Here is a 16,517-nt window from a genome sequence, read left to right as displayed (position 1 = left end):
CCCCTGCATCGGCAGGCGGACTCTCAACCACTGTGCCACCAGGGAAGCCCGATCTTTTTCTTTTAAAAGGTTTTACTTAATCATGAATGACTTTACAGTAAATAAAATAACACAATAGACATGCACATTTTATTACTATTATCCCTCTGCTTAAAACCCTCCATGGCTTCCCACTGCTCTCAGGATAAAGATCTGTGTGAAGTATCAAGGCCAGCAATAGCCGGCTTCCACCTCCCTAAGGGTCTCACCTTCACCACCGTCTGTCTCCTTCTCCAGGCACTTGGGAGCTGCAGTGCTTCCCGGCGTCTGTGTGTAAGATGCCCATCCCCCGCTTTCTGAAATCCGTTCCTCATCCCTAAAAGGCATCAACTCCTGGCCATTTTATTCAGGGTCACTCTCAGAAAGCCTCCCCTTCTGTCCATGGTCAGGCCCCCCAGCGACACAGTTTCATAGCCCAGTGTTATTTTTCTTCAGACTTTCATCGTACCATCCAAGGATGTTCATGTGATAGGTGACTGCTGTTCTCTCTGCTATTGGAATAGTGTCTTACTCTTTCTGAGCACCAGGAGAGGGACTGTGGCATGTCAGTTTTGTTCACTGCTGATGTCCACCCGTGGAAATTCTGCCATCTAATAGTTTGCTTTTGGCTTCGACAGTTGGCAAGATTTATTCTCTCTTCAGGGTTATGAGCCTTTTGCAGAGCACGCCAAGTGGACACACACAGCCAAAGGTGTCCTGACCTTTTCTCCTGCCTGTAGCCGATTTCCTAGATGGAGTTACGAATGCCCACAGAACCAGGACAGGCAGCTTTGTCCTGTGTGTGAAGGGAGGAAAGCGATCTGAAAGCATACACTGCTTTCTCAGTTGAGTCTCACTAACTTTGGGGTTGGGATCAAGGACCTAAAACTGAAGCTCTTAAGATAATGGGTGGTGATTCTGGAGCTCAGGTGGGATTGTGTTTCATCCAAGGAGAACCCAACAAGTCGTGTTTACCTGGCTCTACCACTTACTAGCTGGGTGGCCTTGAGCAATTTACTTAGTGTCTGTGCCTCTTCTTCCTCATTGTAAATTGGGAATAGTAGTGGTTCTTACCTTATGGGATTGTTTTGAGGATAAAATGAGTTATTACCTGTAAAGCTCTTATAACAATGCTTGGTTCATATGTGCTCAATAAATGTTAGTTAGCTATTACTATTATAACTAATATTATTATTAAATAATAAAGGAGCAGACTAACATGGATAAATGAAATATAAAGGGTAAGAAATAAGTCCTTTCAGTCATCAGCGCAATTTTCAGCCTTTATCAGTTCAAGCAAGAATTACTGGGCTTCCCTGGTGGCGCAGTGGTTGAGAGTCCACCTGCCGATGCAGGGGACACGGGTTCGTGCCCCGGTCCGGGAGGATCCCACACGTCGCGGAGCGGCTGGGCCCGTGAGCCATGGCCGCTGAGCCTGTGTGTCTGGAGCCTGTGCTCCACAACAGGAGAGGCCACGGCAGTGAGAGGCCTGCGTACGGCAAAAAAAAGAAGGAATTACTTATGAGTAAATAAATCAAGTAAATAATACACGTAAACTATTAAATGTTCAATAAGGGATAGTGAGTAGCTATAGCAGCAACAGCAGCAGCAGCAGTGGAAGCTGATGAGGAGATGCAGCTTTGCTTCCTTTGCAGCACTGGAGATTGCGAGGGGGTGGCCTAGGAATGCAGAGGAGACCAAAGACCAGCTTCTTCCTGAAATCAGAAGATCGCTGTGCACTTTTGAAAGAGCTCTGCCTTTTCTGACCGTGGTGCTAAATCTAGTTTTGCATCTTGCTTTCAGGGACAGATGCTAAAATTCAGCAGCATGGTCCCAGATTTAGACCGGCTAAATGAGCTTGGATACAGGTTGCCTCTAAATGATAAAGAAATCAAAAGGATGCAGAATCTGAACCGGCACTGGTCTCTGATCTCCACCCAGACTACAGAAAGATTCAGGTAGAGTAACCCAGAGGTGTCTTGGCCACTCTGAAATATCAGTAGAAATAATAAGTTCATGATTTGTGTATATTTATAAATTCTAGATCTTTCCAATGTTATTCACACAATTTGAACTAAAAGTGAGAAACTCAAAATGTGGAGTGATTTCCCATGTTTAATGTACTGAATATTGTTTTAATCAAAAAATAAAATTTTATATAAGAATATATTAAAGATACATAATTTTGTCATTTAAATTTCTTTTCTTCAATTTTCTTTTTATTTTTCACAAAATTTTACTACCTAACATGAAAGCTTTGTGGAGGTCAAATTAGAATTGGAACAGAGAATATTTAATCTAGTTTTATATGCTGAAGGTATAAGAAAAAAGCAACAGCATCACCATTATTCATTTTCCTTCTTCTGTCAGTAAGTTACAGTCATTTTTGCTACAACATCAAACTTTCTTGGAAAAATGTGAAACATGGATGGAATTCCTAGTTCAAACAGAACAGAAGTTAGCAGTAGAGATTTCAGGCAATTATCAGCCTCTTTTGGAGCAGCAGAGAGCACATGAGGTAAGTTATGCCAGTACATTTTTGGGTGATAAAATTGTTTTAGGCCTTGTAAGATGCTGCAAAATGCCATGTGGAAGAATGAAAGTCCTGTAATGTGTGCTGAATCTGCTCAAATGCATGCGATGTTTTTGCCTTCTTTCTTAAGCTTGAAGTTTCGATATCTTAATCACAAAAATGCAGTCCAGTCTTTATTCCATAGTTGGTTATAAGCATGGGGCAGGCTTCAGTACCCTGCAAGGTATGGTGCCAGAATTGTGGTAAGATAATTTCCCAGTTGAATTACAGACTACACTAATGTTGTCAAGGCTAGTTTCATTAAGAGATTATGCTTTGATCAAAAGTCTTTGATAAATAAAAATTGTGAGTTCTTTAAAAAACAGATACATATTTTATACTAGGAAATCAAACTACCAGATATCTCCAGGTGTGCCTCTTGATCAAATTGCATTATAATCATTTCTCAAGAAACATCGAGAAAGAATTAGATACAAAAACAAATTAATCGGGCTTCCCTGGTGGCGCAGTGGTTGAGAGTCCGCCTGCCGATGCAGGGGACGCGGGTTCGTGCCCCGGTCCGGGAAGATCCCACATGCCGTGGAGCGGCTAGGCGCGTGAGCCATGGCCGCTGAGCCTGCGCGTCCGGGGCCTGTGCTCTGCAACGGGAGAGGCCACAACAGTGAGAGGCCCGCGTACCACAAAAAAAAACAAAAACGAATTAATCAATTTGCAATTAGTCTCTATTTTGCTATTTACTGGTGTAACTAAGTTGCTCCCGTGTTTATGAAATATACACAAATGGAGAGATAGGATGCAGCTAAAGCAGAGAAAAGCTTAATGCTGGACTTTAAAGAGAATGAAATTAATTTTAAGACATTTTGCTTAAATTTTTTAAAATAGAGAATTTAAATATGTGTAAGGGATTTTTAAGTCCAGTTTTGTAGAGTTGACCAACAATGACGTAATATACAATGAATCAAAACTAAAATGAGATAGTGCCTCACACACACTAGGATGGCTACAATGAAAAAGAAAACAAGTGTTGATGAGGGAATAGAGAAATTGGAATCCTCATACATTGTTGGTGGGTATGTAAAACGGTGAAACTACTTTGGAAAACAATTTGGGAGCTCCTTAAAGTGTTCAACATAGAATGACCATGTGACCCAGTAATTCCACTCCTAGGTATACACCCAAGAGAAAGGAAAATATATGTCCATACAAAAGCTTGTACCAGAATTTTGTTCATTGCAGCATTATTCATAATAGCCCCAAAGTGGAGGTGACCCAGATACCCACTAACTGATGATGCATACAATAAAATGTGGTCTATCCATTTAATGGAATACTATCCAGCAATAAAAAGGAACACAGTACTCATACATACTGCAGCATGGGTCAACCTGGAAAACGTTATGCTAAGAGGAAAGAAGCCAGTCACAAAAGACAGTAGATGACCTGATCTCATTTATATGAAACATCCAGAGTAGGTAAATCCGCAGAGATCAGTGGCTACCTAGGGCTGGGGGAATTGAAAGGAGATGGGGAGTGATTGCTAATGAGTATGGAGCTTTTGGGGGGAGTTATGGCAATAGTCTAAAATTGATTGTGGTGATGGTTGTATAACTCTGGAAATATAATAAAAATCATTAAATTATAAATAGGTGAATTGTATGATATAGAATTCTATCTCAATAAAGCTGTTTAAAAAACAGTGAAAATCTGAAAGATTTTCTCTTGAGCTTTTTTAGTAGTGAAACAATTTTTTTTTTTTTTGTGGCACGTGGGCCTCTCACTGTCGTGGCCTCTTCTGTTGCGGAGCACAGGCTCCGGACGCGCAGGCTCAGCGGCCATGGCTCATGGGCCCAGCCGCTCCGCGGCATGTGGGATCTTCCCGGACCGGGGCACGAACCCGTGTCCCCTGCATCGGCAGGCAGACTCTCAACCACTGCGCCACCAGGGAAGCCCTAGTAGTGAAACAATTTTATTAACTGAGTTAAATTGAAAAACAGTGAGTTTATAAAAAGGGTGGATTTTTTTCCATTCTTCAACTTTTTAAAAGGTCTTAAGTGATTCTCTGTCTGAAAATGGACCATATTCTGCATATTAAAAAAAAAACAATACAAATTATGTGTTAACTAACTTTATTAGGTGATTTTGAAAGGAAGAAGGGAAACATAATTCTACCTTTAGTCACTTAGTTTTAGTAAACAAAAACTAAACTGTATCTTTAAGTTTATCTTAATTGATGGTTTAAAAATATTCTTACATTGCAGGTTTTCATATACAACCTGATTCAGCTGGAAATATTTTTCATAGTCTCGCTTGAACCAGAATTTTTGGAAAGTTATTGGAGAACTGGTCACTAAAATTAGGAACTCTAAATTATGTTTTTCTTTTTTAAAAATAACAGTTGTTTCAAGCAGAGATGTTCAGTCGTCAGCAGATTTTACACTCGATCATTGTTGATGGACAGCATCTTCTAGAACAAGGTCAAGTTGATGACAGGTAGGATCTTCGATATATTATTATGAAGAAAGGTTCCAGTAAATTAGCCATTTTCTTTTGAATGAGCAGGTTAGAGGGCATAGAGCCCATCTTCCTAAGGCAATTGTACTGGAGAGGAGCCTCAGAAATGGGAGGAAAGACTTGTCTGAATCTCTGAAGTGACTAAGTATTGAATCTTTTTAAAGAAGTGCTGTTATATTACATGAAGGACGTAGAGTAATTGGAAATCACCTAGCCAACCTTCACTCGTTGTCTGTAGGGGACTAGCATTAATGAATAGATGAGAATGAATTGTGTCAGTGATGTATCAGTGGTTTGTCAACAGATGCTTCTAATGTTCTCATATGATAACAGAAATTTTATTCCTCAGAGGAGCGTAGAGATCGCTAGACCATCTCTCTTGTTTACAAATGAAAACTTGAGGCCCAGAAATGTGAACTGATTTGACCAAGGTCACATAACTAAGTAGCAATAGCATCAAGCCTACCACTCGTGTACCTTGTCTTTAGTCAGGACCAGCCAGGTTTCCTATACCATGATAACACCTCCACATTTGAAAATGGTTTGCTGACTTAAGTCAGATTACACTCACCCTGAAACCCTGCTTCCTCTTTATTACTTAGCAGATTATCTCTGTATTAAAAATGCAGAGGGAAAATCTAGCTCCTCTTCAGATTTATGGCGTATGAATTGGCAATTTCGTCCTATATTTACATTTCCTAGTAACAGTGTTTACTCTACCCCATGACTTTCTGTGGTGATATTTGGCATACACACCTCATTTATTTTATCACATATGTATGTGTTTTCCATATTTAGAACAGTAGTTGTGATTATAATTAACTTAGTTTTTTTTCCAGAAAAATAGAAAATAAGTCATTATTTTTATTAAGAGCTTTTTTTTTAAAGTTTTGGAAGCAATTTCAGTTTTAAGTGGATGTTTCTTTGGAAGTACATGAAAGATTTTCATGATTAAGCTTGGAACAACAAAATGTGATGCTATATTTATTCTATCCTAAGGAAGCCAAACTTAAATGTGGGCTTTACTAAGAATTTAAGGCCTTCAAAATAAGACACATGCAAGTGCAATTAACTTATCTTTTGCTTTATCCTCCCTACTCTGTAACAATATTATAAAAGCTTGAGTCATTAAGTAAAATAAAACGTAAAATTCATGCTCAAGCCAACATCTATTAAATTTTAAATGTTAGCAGGGAAAAACACCAAAGAGATGAACATGGGAGGATGGGAACCAAGGGTAACTTTGAAAGTGAAAAAAATTACAGATGAGAGCCTGTTGACAAATAGGAAGGTCCTAGATTACAAATGTATTGCGTTTTAAAAGTTCGTGTATACGTTTTGTTTTTGAAAGTTCAAGTTCAACATTGAGCCCAGTGTCATGTTTTGAGTCGTTCTTCATGCTGACAGATAGCTCAGAGCAGCTTGGTTCTACAAAGTGAGGACGGAGGCTCCAAAGAGACCCTGGATGGCTAGCTGATAGTGAAGCAATATATAGGGTACTCTTCTCCAAGCCCTGGAGTTAGATGTTTTCAGAGATGATAGATGCTTGTAACTTTTAGGGAAGTCTCATGAACCTAATTCATCATATTTGGTTCTACTGAAATTAGATTATAAATATCAGAATTGCCTCTCAAAACCAGAAGCACTTAATGACATATTTGGTTACAAAATCAAAGTTTATGGTGGCCCTCGATAATAAGAGGTATCAAGAATATAGGAGCCCAGGACGGTAAATCCCACTCAGAGCAGAAGCCCCCCACAGGAGGGAAGAAAAGCAAGACTAGTAACATAGAGAAGGAGCAAGTAATGTTACACTTTAGTACTAAAATGTGTGAGTAACACTGTAATCTACAAAGACACTCATTCTATTTGATCCTGGACAAACCAGTTCTAAAGCCACAGTTGGATGTTAAGGAAAACATAATAAAAAACTACCAACATTTTTTAAAGGTAGTAAACAGAGGTAGGAAGAACCAACTACAAGATCTGAGATGAGTTAGCCTGAAATTGAGAAAGCATAAATAAAATTGAATATCTCTAAGTATATGCACAACCTTTATTCAGAAAATGATGACTAGATAGTTTTCATTTTGCTAAGAACAAGTGAAGTGGGCTTAAAACGTTAGAAGGGATGATTTAGATGAGTTTGTGAAGTCTGCTAAAGATTAGGACTGTCTACTGCGAGGGAATACTGAGAGTTTATGGAGTACAGTTTTTAAAAATATTTTTACGTAACATAGTTTTATTGAAATGGTTTACGATTCCAGCTAAAGTAACCCAGTCTTGTTCATCCCAAGTGACTTATAACTGTAGCTGAAGACAGAGGTTGTAAATAAGCTGGGCCCCTCCTTTCCTGCTGTTGCGTACACAGGATGCTGCCACGTGCTGCATACGTTGCTACAGGCACGTTCAGGGGGCCGTTCGCATCGTAGCTGCTGCCCTACACTCTGTTCCCTCTCATGCACTCTGAGAGAGGGTAAATGACAGTTGACCTTACGGATATGTCTTCCACCTGTGCTAAGATGTGAACACACTCACCATTTGCAAACACTGATAGCTTAACTGTTATTAATTTTTTAAATTACTTTCAGTAGACCTGATAACAGATCGTGGCATGATATATGAAAACCTCTGCCCTAGATCAGTGATCTCTTAGGGCTTAGGGTCATCAAGCATGTATGTATGTGTGTATGTGTGTATGTGTGTATCGGTTGATCATGTAACTACATCCGGGATAACGGTGGTTTTCCTTATGTAATTATTTCTTCACCAGGGATGAGTTCAACCTCAAATTGACCCTTCTCAGTAATCAGTGGCAGGGGGTGATACGCAGAGCCCAGCAGAGGCGGGGCATCATTGACAGCCAGATCCGCCAGTGGCAGCGTTATCAGGAGATGGCGGAAAAGCTTCGGAAATGGTTGGTTGAAGTGTCCTATCTCCCCGTGAGTGGTCTCGGAAGTGTCCCAATACCACTGCAGCAAGCAAGGACCCTCTTTGATGAAGTGCAGGTAAGGTGCAAAACAGGCGGTTTTTAAACCTCGTCTGCATTTCCGCTGCACACTTTCCCCTGGCCTCGTTTCCTCAGAAGGATATTAGGGTGACACTGGAGTGAGGACAAGCATTGTTCTCAAATGTCAACAGAAATATATAAAATGATGGCATTACAAAGTCCATATTTAACAATGAAAGTAGGGCGAGTCCCAGCCTCTCACAAAGACTGACTCCGTTTCACCCACCAAGGCCTCCCAGCAGCTCAGTGAATCCCAGCGTGGATGGAAAGGCAATGACAAGGAAAGGAAAACTTTGCACTGATTATACATGTTTCACTCATGAGCAGTTTAACTGAAGTATTCCAGAAAAGATGAAAGACTCAGTCCTGTGTGAGCTGTTTGTCCATTCCCCTTGCTTTCCCCAGCCTGGGAGTTTGGGAGTCCATCCTCTTAGATGGAGACCACCACACCCTCTCATCAGTCCCTCCCAGTATATTTCATAGGCTCCTCTTGTTTTGAAGGTCACGGTTCTCTGCTTCCTTTCTCCTCCTCGCTTCTCTGGGAAACCTCATCTATACACGTGGCTTCCACTACTCCCTACCAGCAGAGAAGGGTCAAGTTGGTATCTTCTGGTCACGTTCACCTCCTGAGCCTCCAACTCATGTATTCAACCCCCTTTTAGCTTTATATCTATGTGTATCACAGACATAATATACTCCATGGTTCCAGTAGAGCCTGTGATCTCTGGATCAACCATTCTCCACCAGTCCATTGCACGTGTCCAAACCGAGGAAACATCACCGGCTCTCTGGTCTATCAGTCAGCAACGCAGAGTCATTCCAGAGCTATACTCTTCATTTTATCTCCCTCCCCATATCTTATATCCCTCAAGTCTCCATCCCTACTGCCACTACCTTAGATTAGGTGCTCATGGTTTCTTGCCTAGATAGACAATAGCTTCCTAACCTGTCTTAAAGTATCCAATATATGGCCTTCCATTCCATTTTCTACCCCACCACTTAATACTCTTCCATGAATCTCAGTCACTTTTACTATAAAAACCAAATTCCTGTGCAAGGTGTGGTCTGGCGTCATCTTCTCCCACTCTCTTACGGGAATCCTATACTCCAGCCACTGAAAACTAAGTCCAGTGTCCTGAATTCGTCATATTTATCCTGTATAGCAGATTTGCCCACCCTATTTCTCTGCGTGGAAGATGTCTTCTCCCTGAGTCCTGGCTCTCATCACAGCAGATCCTTCTTAATCTGGTTGTGTTCCTGTGTCTTTCAAGACTCGTGAAGGCTTCACCATTTGAAGAAGCCTCCCTGTGCACCCAGCGTGGGTCAGATGTCCCTCTGTGCCCCTGTGCATCAGTCTCATAGAGCAGTTTTCCTATTGCATCGTGATTGCGTTTAACTTGGGAGCAGAAACTAAGCTTTCTGTGTGGAATTCTCATTTATTTATACATTGCTTCACTCAGGCCCAAAGTACTGGGTCAGTAAAGCTTTTTGGAAAAAAGAGGGCATGTTATGTATGCAAAATTTTAGGATTATTTAAAAATACTTCTAATGGGGAAATGGTAAAGAGAAGGATGAGAAAGTAAAAATCTACGCTTTCTTTCAGTTCAAAGAAAAAGTGTTCCTGCGACAGCAAGGCAGCTACATTCTCACTGTGGAGGCTGGCAAACAGCTCCTGCTTTCTGCCGACGGTGCAGCTGAGGCTGCCTTGCAGGCTGAACTCGCTGAAATCCAAGAGAGATGGAGATCAGCCAGTGTGCATCTGGAGGAGCAGAAGAAAAAACTGGCCTTCTTGTTGCAGGTAAGTTCGGCTCTTTCCTCCCGTAGGCCCAATGCAGTTTAAAAAGCCCTTTATTACTCAGCCATAAAAAGAAACAAAATTGAGTTATTTGCAGTGAGGTGGATGGACCTAGAGTCTGTCATACAGAGTGAAGTAAGTCAGAAAGAGAAAAACAAATACCGTATGCTAACACATACATATGGAATCTAAAAAAAAAATGGTCTGAAGAACCTAGGAGCAGGACAGGAATAAAGACGCAGATGTAGAGAATAGACTTGAGGACACGGGGAGAGGGAAGGGTAAGCTGGGACGAAGTGAGAGAGTGGCATGGACATATATACACTACCAAACGTAAAATAGATAGCTAGTGGGAAGCAGCCGCATAGCACAGGGAGACCAGCTCGGTGCTTTGTGACCACCTAGAGGGGTGGGATAGGGAGGGAGGGAGGGAGACACAAGAGGGAGGGGATACAGGGATATATGTATATGTATAGCCGATCCACTTTGTTATAACACACCATTGTAGAGCAATTATACTCCAATAAAGATGTTTTTAAAAAGCCCTTTTAATAGTTATGCTGCTTCCTCAACGTTGTTATCCTGCGAATCAAATAATGCAGATCATTACGTCAGACCCTGCAGTATTTTGATCCCCTGTGACCTGTTTAGGACGTTGTCCTGTCTTGCATGAACTAGAAAAGTTGCCCAATTTTCAGCAGGTGGTCTTTCAGGAAAATCCCCCAACAAAGTCGTTTTAAGTCTAGTAAGACCATCCAAGCAATGAATTCTGATTCATGGCCAGTGCTCAGCCAGAAACCATGAGATGACTTTATAAATCTAGACAAGAATGCAAAGAGTAGATTCCACTCCCTAATCTAAGACTCTAAAGTGGTTTTCAAGATTGATGTCTCTTCTTTTATAGCAGGGAAAAACCTATCCAAGAAGATACTCTTGATTTGATCTTAGCTTATCCAAGCAAGTTGCTATGAGATAAAATCTCCAGGAGGTATATTAAACCTTTAGTTGGATACAGATAGCAGACTGATCACACAGCAAGGTTAGGGAAATGTAGGTTTAGCAGACCTCCCACAGTATGCTTTTCTCCCTCGCTTTCCAATTCCTTGCATAAGACACGATGAAAGCAGCAGTTGAATTAAGGCATAGACTCTAAACTCAAATAAACCCAAGTTAAAACCATTAAGAAACCAAGTAACCTGGTTAACTCAACCTATCAAAGCCTCAATTTCCTCATCTGTAGAGTGGGTATGACTACATCTCTTTCATAGGGCATTGTGAGGTTTTAATGAAATAATGGAAGCAAATCATGTATCAAAGTACCTGGTACATACTGAGTACTCAGTAAATGATGGTAATTATTATTGTTTAGATTATTCTCATTTTGAAATTGAACATGACTAAATACTGAAGTTTTATATATGTTGATAATCACCAACACTTCACTAAGATTATTAAATTTGGACTGTCACTTTTTGGATCAGAGGTAATAACTAAAGCTAATGAAACACATTTTGCTTTTTTTAATGCTTAAAGTATGCACATTCATTGGGTTATTCTACTGAATTTTCTTTAATATATGGGGATATATGTATACATGTGGCTGATTCACTTCGTTGTACGGTGGAAACTAGCACAGCATTGTAAGGCAATTATACTCCAATAAAGACGTTAAAAAAAATAAAATGCTGAAAAAAATAATATATCACCTTCTGTGTAGGAAGCAATCAATCAGAAATGCCACCCAACATATGTTAGAGAACGAACCATTTTTGCACACAGCACAATTCATCAGTAATCCGACATGCCTGATTCTTTCTTCTTCTTTTTTTGCTTTCAGGAAAGGATTAAAAACATTGTAAATCATTCTGCAGAGAACATGTTAATCATATCTTTTTCTTTATTTGTGATTGACGTTTGGATACGTTTCTAAGACTTAATAAGGCGAGATGGCTGAGTCACTACATTTGCTTCTCTTGTTAGTCTCTTTGTTGGTGTATAAAACATCCACTTTGATAGATGTTTGCAGACCGTAACATTTAGTTGTTTCCTTATAATTCATGTAGTAAAAAAGACTTGGTTATAGCTTCAGAATCTAAGCCATCCTGGAAAGGGGAATCCCTGTTCTCTTGTTAAAGTTTTATTTTCTTTTGGATCATACACTGGATCCTGTTTGCCTAAAAAGGAATTTATGGAGCTAAATTCTAATGTTTATACAGCCTTGTTTTACTGTATCTTTTCACCGTAGCTATAAAGCTTACATATTTTTAGCTTTTAATTAAATTCTGAGTAAATATGCCAAAAACAGTCATTATAATTCTATGCCTTGCATGTTTACCCGCTTCACTATTGCCTCTTACTTTCGTTAGGAAGAATAAAAAGCTGACCTTTTCTCTTTTAGATCAATGAACATTTCTTGCCTGCGTGTTCAGAGATTTCAGTGTGTGATGATTTAATTGAGGATGTTGTTCAGTTTAAGCAAAAGAGGATCTTTTGTCTACCCTCACTGTGCTTAGCGTTGATGGACTAAGTGTAGCCTGGGAACACCGAGATCTTTTTTTTGTTTGTTTTTGTTTTTGCGGTACACGGGCCTCTCACTGTTGTGGCCTCTCCCGTTGCGGAGCACAGGCTCCGGATGCGCAGGCTCAGCGGCCATGGCTCACGGGCCCAGCCGCTCCGCGGCATGTGGGATCTTCCCGGACCGGGGCACGAACCCGTGTCCCCTGCATCAGCAGGCGGACTCTCAACCACTGTGCCACCAGGGAAGCCCCCGAGATCTTTTACTAAAGCAGAATTGGAACAAATCTGTCCAAAATAGACATTTGGGGCTTTTGTTTTTGGGGTCTTGTTTTTGTTCTTTCTGGTGAATGGGAAGAGGGAATGAGGTTATGTACTCTAGGAAGTTCCTCGAAGGAATTTTAAAGAGAAATGAGAACTTTGGGCCAAACTCCCAGTTTATTTAGAAACCAAAAGACATTATGAGCAGGGAGGCACTGTAGCCAGCGCTTCTTAAAGAAGACAGTTGTAACAGCATCATGCATTGCTGTGCTGAAAATAAGGCATCGGGAGAGAAGATAGGAAGAGCCGAGACAGGAAAAGACCAGTGACGAAAGATGATGAAAGGGAAAATGTGAAGGGAAATGCAGCAGAATTTGGCTCCAGGCTAACTACTAAAAGCAACTCAAGTTGTCTCTCTTTGGAGCTCAGTAATTTAAGTTGAAGGGATGGTTACTGGGGAGGGGGAGGCCAGGAATGGGAGGTATTGGACAAAATGAAGGAGATGTGTTTAGTTGAATTTAATTGGCACTGAGACACCAGATGTGGGCTCATTTGTAGATAGGCTGCTGTAAAGAATAAAGTCTCCGTCATGGTTCCTCTCATTTTTCTCTTTTCTTTTTTAATTACTTAAGAAATACATGTGTCTGAAAAAGATGTAGATAATAATTGAAGCATAGAGAGTAAAAAATGAAATTTCCCCTACACCACCACCCAAATCCTAGAATCTTCCCCAGAAGGAACGCTTGTTACCTTTGGCGTGTAACCTTCCAAAACACAAGCACATCACGTATGTTTTCTTTTGTCAGTACATAGGGATCTCCACATTCCACACCACCATTCTGTCCTGTGCATTATTTTTCTTCCTCTACTTTTTTTCTTTGGATAGGTTTTATGTTTTACACATTTAGCCCTTTGTTACATATGTTTCGGTACCATCAAGAGAAAGCCGGTCAAATGCCATGCTTTTTAGAGTTATGTGTTTCTACTTCTGTAACAATTCTAATCTAAGTGGCTCAGACTGTTTATATATTGAATCAGAGTCAGGGTTATATTATTTTTACATTTCATGTCACTTCTCTTACCTATATGTATTTTCACCCTGAAAGAGATTTCATATCCTCTTTTCTATCCTTTAGAGTGCATTGAGATAGTGTAAACATTAGTGCCATTATGGGTGGAGTTAGGAAAGAGGCAAAGGACTGTGTTCATACTCTCACCTCTGCAGATAGATTTGGATTCAAGTAACATTTTTGAGTACCCGTAATATTCTGGGTGTCTAGTACTTGGTGTCTTGGCCCCCATCGTTTCCTTTAATTCTTTAATACAATTATAGAGAGTTTGTGTATCATTTCAGTTTTCATAAGCAACACATAGTGCATTACCTGCTTGCAGTCACCCAGATGATGAGAACCGTCCAGTTTAGAACTCAGCTCTTCCCATGCTCCCCCCTGTAGCGCGAGTGTGGGCGCTTTCACAGTATTCATCAGTGTAACTTTAATTCTTTCTCTGGGAATTGAGAAGAGAGTTTTTCTTGTTTTCCAGCTTCCTGCTCCTTAAAAATCCATGAAATTTCTTTTGCTTCCCATTATAGGACTGGGAAAAATGTGAGAACGGAATAGCTGATTCTCTGGAGAAACTACGAACCTTCAAAAAGAGGCTCTCCCCACCTCTGCCCGATCACCACGACGGGCTCCACGCGGAGCAGATGCGTGGCAAGGTAAATCGCTGGGCTGAGCTTTTAACCGGCAACTACTTGTGCTTCCAGTGTAATAACGCCTTTGAAAGCATGCTTCAGTCAAGCTCCTGTGAATGTCTGCATGTAGGTGCAAGTTTCTGGTATTTTGCATTAGGGCAGACAACTCTGGTGAAACTTGGTTGTTGATTTATTGCAGACGATGAAATTATAGACTAGTTTATGGATTACCTTAAGTAAGTAAATGAAAATGTAAAACACAACATTAAAAGATATTTAAAAACTAGGTTAAGAGCAATGAAGACAATCTTTTTAAAGTGTCCACACTGGAGAGTCATTCTAGAAGAGTCTAGTTCACAGAAAGAAGAGTGAGGCTCAGCAACCTGGAAATTCTGCAGCCGATGGCCCTTGGAGAAATACACGCTGCCCTCCAGGCTCTTTCCTGTAAGAAAAGTAGGAACTATGAGCTTCCCTGGTGGCGCAGTGGTTAAGAGTCCACCTGCCGATGCGGGGGATGCGGGTTCGTGCCCCGGTCCGGGAAGATCCCACATGCCGCAGAGCGGCTGGGCCCGTGAGCCATGGCTGCTGAGCCTGTGCGTCCGGAGCCTGTGCTCCGCAACGGGAGAGGCCACAGCGGTGAGAGGCCCACGTACCGCAAAAAAAGAAAAAAAAAAAGTAGGAACTATAAGTAGCTGCTTTCAGTTACTGCATGGACACACACAATCCTTCAGATACTCAGGGCCCTAACTATTTAAAGGTTATGATCAACACTTCAAATGGCACTTGGAAGCAAATCAGAAGCTAATACAGACCCCTCCCTGCATGGGGAGCTCGCTGAGACCAACATGATTTAGTGTCTGTAGGATTTGTTCCATTCACTCCTGTGTAGGCAAGTGGAGTGCCTGAATAGCAGTTCTCTGCTGAGCAGTATGCAGACAAAATCACAACTACCCTTAAAAATGCTTTTTTGCCCCCAGATGACATGTCCTCATGTTCTCCAAGTCATTTGCAAATTACTGCACTGGAGTAATTCTGTTTAAAACTTCACACAGACTTAAATGATTTTGATTTTGATCAGGAGTTCTCTGCTTCTTTTTGGCTAAGAGGCTGTAAGCCTTTAAGAATGATTAATTTTTAAAGAAGTCTGGAAATCATGAAAAGGGTGGATATAAGAAATTTCCTTCACTATTAAAATGTAAGGATGATCTTTGAAATTTGAAAGAAGCAGATTTAGGAAAATGAAAAGGTAGTATACTTTATGTCATGGATGGCAAGGGAGAGAAATACTATCTTGAGGTGTAAATTCACTGGTATGCAAAGATTAAAAAGAATTTGTTTTAAGTCTGTGCCTGTGAATTTATGACAAATGATTAAAGAAAACTTTCAACAAGCAAGAATGGGAATTTACTGGGCTCCTCCTATATGCCAGTGGCTAACCAGTGTTATCTTAGTTGCCATGAACGCAAGGTCATGAGCACAGTCTGCTATTCCCTTGTACAGATGTGAAAAGTGAGGCAGCTAGAAGTTCAGTAACTTTTCAAACTTAGTAAATATCAGATTTTCCTGAACCCAAAGGCTATATTTTTACCACACAGATTCATCTAAAATAGAGTCTGTGAGTCTGAAACAGTTGGTTTCTGAAGGTGGTGTTTCTCTTTTAACCCATACACCAAATCTGATGTTTGAGTTGGGGGGCTGGGAGTTGAAAATTGGTATAAAAAGAGGAAAATCTTTACATTGATATGAAAATTTAATATGTCTATGGTTATAAGCAGAAATGCTGCATATTTAATACACCTGGATAGTTTGGTCTTTCAGCCAAATACTGTTACCATGGGACCTCATTTCCCAAAATACACAACAGTTACAAACACACCTGCTATTAAGTTTGGAGATTAGAAGGATGCATTTTGGTCCAGCTCTCTGCTACTCTTCTGCAAACCACCTTAGCAGCAAAACAAAGCAATTACCTAGAAAATTCAGGCTATAACCTAGTTTGCTTAAATTGCCTGAGAAGTTAGCCTCAGATGGTACCATTAATTGCCTTTGCCTTTGGAAACTTGTCTCCTGTATGAAGAGACAAAAAGAGAGGGAAAAAGCCATGGGAAATATTCTATTCATGTACAAAATTAGCTGGAATCTAAAAACGTCAACAGCTGGCAAAAAGCAAGAGCTGTACAAA

The 16,517-nt window shown here is 40.6% G+C and overlaps 1 protein-coding gene across 3 annotated transcripts in view; it reads left to right on the top strand.

Annotated features, from left to right (window-relative positions):
* Window positions 1-16,517, top strand: part of SYNE1 (spectrin repeat containing nuclear envelope protein 1) — a 457,027-nt gene that overhangs the window by 365,686 nt on the left and 74,824 nt on the right. For all 3 annotated transcript variants that reach the window (XM_073789748.1, XM_033867854.2, XM_033867855.2), the window contains 6 exons: window positions 1,822-1,976; window positions 2,389-2,536; window positions 4,947-5,041; window positions 7,836-8,070; window positions 9,676-9,870; window positions 14,234-14,359. In XM_073789748.1, the coding sequence (XP_073645849.1) occupies window positions 1,822-1,976; window positions 2,389-2,536; window positions 4,947-5,041; window positions 7,836-8,070; window positions 9,676-9,870; window positions 14,234-14,359 (954 nt within the window). The remainder of the gene's footprint in view (window positions 1-1,821; window positions 1,977-2,388; window positions 2,537-4,946; window positions 5,042-7,835; window positions 8,071-9,675; window positions 9,871-14,233; window positions 14,360-16,517) is intronic.

This window comes from Tursiops truncatus, chromosome 12 (genome assembly GCF_011762595.2).
Source record: "Tursiops truncatus isolate mTurTru1 chromosome 12, mTurTru1.mat.Y, whole genome shotgun sequence".
NCBI lineage: Eukaryota > Metazoa > Chordata > Mammalia > Artiodactyla > Delphinidae > Tursiops > Tursiops truncatus.
Note: the sequence above shows the minus strand (reverse complement) of the source record. Positions and strands in the feature narration are given on the sequence as shown.